This window comes from Propithecus coquereli, unplaced genomic scaffold (genome assembly GCF_000956105.1).
Source record: "Propithecus coquereli isolate 6110/MARCELLA unplaced genomic scaffold, Pcoq_1.0 Scaffold122, whole genome shotgun sequence".
In the NCBI taxonomy this organism is placed as follows: domain Eukaryota; kingdom Metazoa; phylum Chordata; class Mammalia; order Primates; family Indriidae; genus Propithecus; species Propithecus coquereli.
In genome coordinates this window covers 3,239,218-3,241,627 of record NW_012136303.1, presented here as the reverse complement: position 1 = coordinate 3,241,627, position 2,410 = coordinate 3,239,218, and the positions used below count along the sequence as shown (strand labels likewise).

The 2,410-nt window shown below is 67.4% G+C and overlaps 1 protein-coding gene across 1 annotated transcript in view; it reads left to right on the top strand.

Annotated features, from left to right (window-relative positions):
* The first annotated feature begins 698 nt into the window (after positions 1 to 698).
* LOC105827520 (phospholipid-transporting ATPase IK-like) overlaps positions 699 to 2,410 on the top strand; it is a 53,148-nt gene continuing 51,436 nt past the window's right edge. The window contains exons 1-3 of the mRNA XM_012665717.1: positions 699 to 787; positions 1,374 to 1,435; positions 1,914 to 2,005. Coding sequence (XP_012521171.1) covers positions 699 to 787; positions 1,374 to 1,435; positions 1,914 to 2,005 — 243 coding nt within the window. The remainder of the gene's footprint in view (positions 788 to 1,373; positions 1,436 to 1,913; positions 2,006 to 2,410) is intronic.

The window sequence follows — 2,410 nt, the reverse complement described above, 5'->3', positions numbered from 1 at the left end:
GACCCGCCCCTGCCTCGGCCCCGTCCTGCCCCACTGGGCCCCGCCCCTACCATGGCCCCGCCCCCCGGCCCGTTCTGCAGGCTCTGGTCCCGCCTTCCGCCCTGGCCCCGCCCCGGCCCTGCCCCTCCCCCAGGCCGAGCCGCGCGTTCAAAGGCGGTGGGCACCAAGCCCGCCGCCCTGGACTCCCGGGGCCCGCCCCAGGGAGCCCGGCCCCGTCCGCCCCAGCCCGCTCAGGTGAGCGGGGGCGCCCCACTGCTGTGCGTCCCCGGGCGCCCGCGCACCGTCTCTGGGCTCCGCCCTGGCTGAGGGCTGCGGGGTCGCAGCGGTGGCGGAGAGAGCGCCCCCTTGAGGTTCGCGCGGTTGGGCCCGGGAGGGTGAGGGGCGCCCGGGGCCTCCGCGAAGGGGGTTCTGGTCGGACCAGCGGGGGCGGGACAGAGGCGAGCACCGCGGCTGTCTCTGCCCCGGACGCCCGTCCCAGCTCCCCACCACAGCGCGACCCCGCCCTTCCCGCCGACGAGCCTCGGTTTCCCTCATCTGCCGAATGGGCGTGGGCCCCGGCCAGCCTCCCAGAGGCCAGGGCCAGTCCTGCCCCGTCGGGCCCCGGGGACACCGATGACTCAGACACCCGCTCCAGGCGCTCGGCTTCGGTAGGCGACCAGACGGAGAGAGGTAGAGGAGCGGAGGCCTCTGGAGCTGGGATGGGGGACATCGGGGTCAGGAGGGGCGCCCAGCGGCGGTGCAAGGCCCAGCCTGTCCGGGCTGGGAAGTATGAACTGAGACCCGAAGGGTGAGGACATGGCCATGCAGAGGGAACAGCCTGGGCGGGGCCCTGGCCAGGAGGGCGCTGTTGGGGTGCTGGCTGGGCGCGCAGGGGAGCTGCCCAGGGCTCCCTTGCTGCAGAGGTGGACTCAAATTCCTGAACCTGTTAGTGGAGAAGGTTCCCTCCTGGGTCACAGTCCCCTGCCCCCAGCAGCTGGGAGGCCACACTCAGACCTGTCAGAGCAGCTTGCCCCTCAGATAACATCTCACCCCAGGGCTCATTCACTCAACAAACCGGGTACTGGTGGGGCGGAGGGCGGGAGGGCTGCAGTGAAACCAGGCTGAGGTGGGCAGTGGGAGCAGTGGCCGGAGGTTGGCGTGTCCAGCACTGCTGCAGGTTTGGGGATCAGCTCGGGACCCCTGTGACTGAGGGTGTCCGGGCAGGGCAGGACACACAGCCAGTTGCTGGACCTTCCAAGCCCAGGGAGGAGGCAGAGGGCAGTCGTGGGAAGTGACATTTGCCAGGGTTGACCCCCAGGCCATGAGTGGACGGCGTCCCTCTGGCCAGGTCTGGGGCTACCCGTGTGACCCGGGGTCCCTCTCCCCACCGGCAGCCCCACCAGCATGGGCGGTCTTACCTACCCAGAAGATCTCCAAGATGCTAACGAGAACACAGGTGCACGTCTCGGGCTGAGGGTGGGACGTGGGTGGGAGGGAGGAGGGAGGGGACGGGGAGGCCACCCCCAAACCCTCATGAGGGGCCTTGCCTGGGGTTCCCACGTGGTTACAAGTGGTCGGGATACGGGGGCTGTCCAGGCCGTGTGTGTGGCCTTGGTCGCCCCAGAGCCCATCACCGGGCCTCAATTCACCCTATCTGCAAAACAAGTGGACCTCAGTGGGTCTCGCAGGACCTGTCCTCTGCGTCCGGGGACTGGCCGACAGCTGGGGAAAGGGGTGTCTTCAGATCCACCTACTACATGCAGCGGCCGGGCAGGCCCCTCCTGTTTGTTTACAGGCTCGCATCTCTGGCCACGAGCTGGGCGTCCCCAGCGCCTGGGTCCCCCGGGCTCCGCAAGTCCTCCCCCGGGGTGTCGTTAGAGGTGTTTGTCCTGGGCCTGGCACTCCAGCGACACCGTGCTCTGCTCTCGCCGCAGCGTTCACCTGGGATGTAAAGGCCAACAGCCGCTCCTACCACTGGCAGTTCAAGGAGAAGGTGTTTCTGTGCTGGCACAGGCAGAAGTACAAGGTGGGCAGCCCCTCACGCACCCCCAGAGCCACCAGGCTCGGCCCTGGCACTTGGCCTTGCGTTTGTTCCACGGTGCTACTTGCATAGTGAGGACTGTGGCCCCTGCCCGTGCTCACCTCACCTCTGGTGTAAGGGAGTTACGTCTCCTTTGCCCTGTCCCAGTGCACGTTAAAGGACAGTGTGTCCCTCAGGCCACCCCCCCAAATCCCTCTTGGTGTCTCCCTTGGGGGTCCCAGCTTGATGAGTCTTTGCACTCAGTAGGTGCTCAGTAAACGCTGGCTCATGGCTTTGCATTCAGTAGAAAATTAATCCTGGCTTCGAGACCTTGCATTCAGCAAGTGCTTGATAAACTCTGGCCCAGCAGATGCTTACCCACTGGGGGTCGGGGTGGGGCAGGGCCAGCCT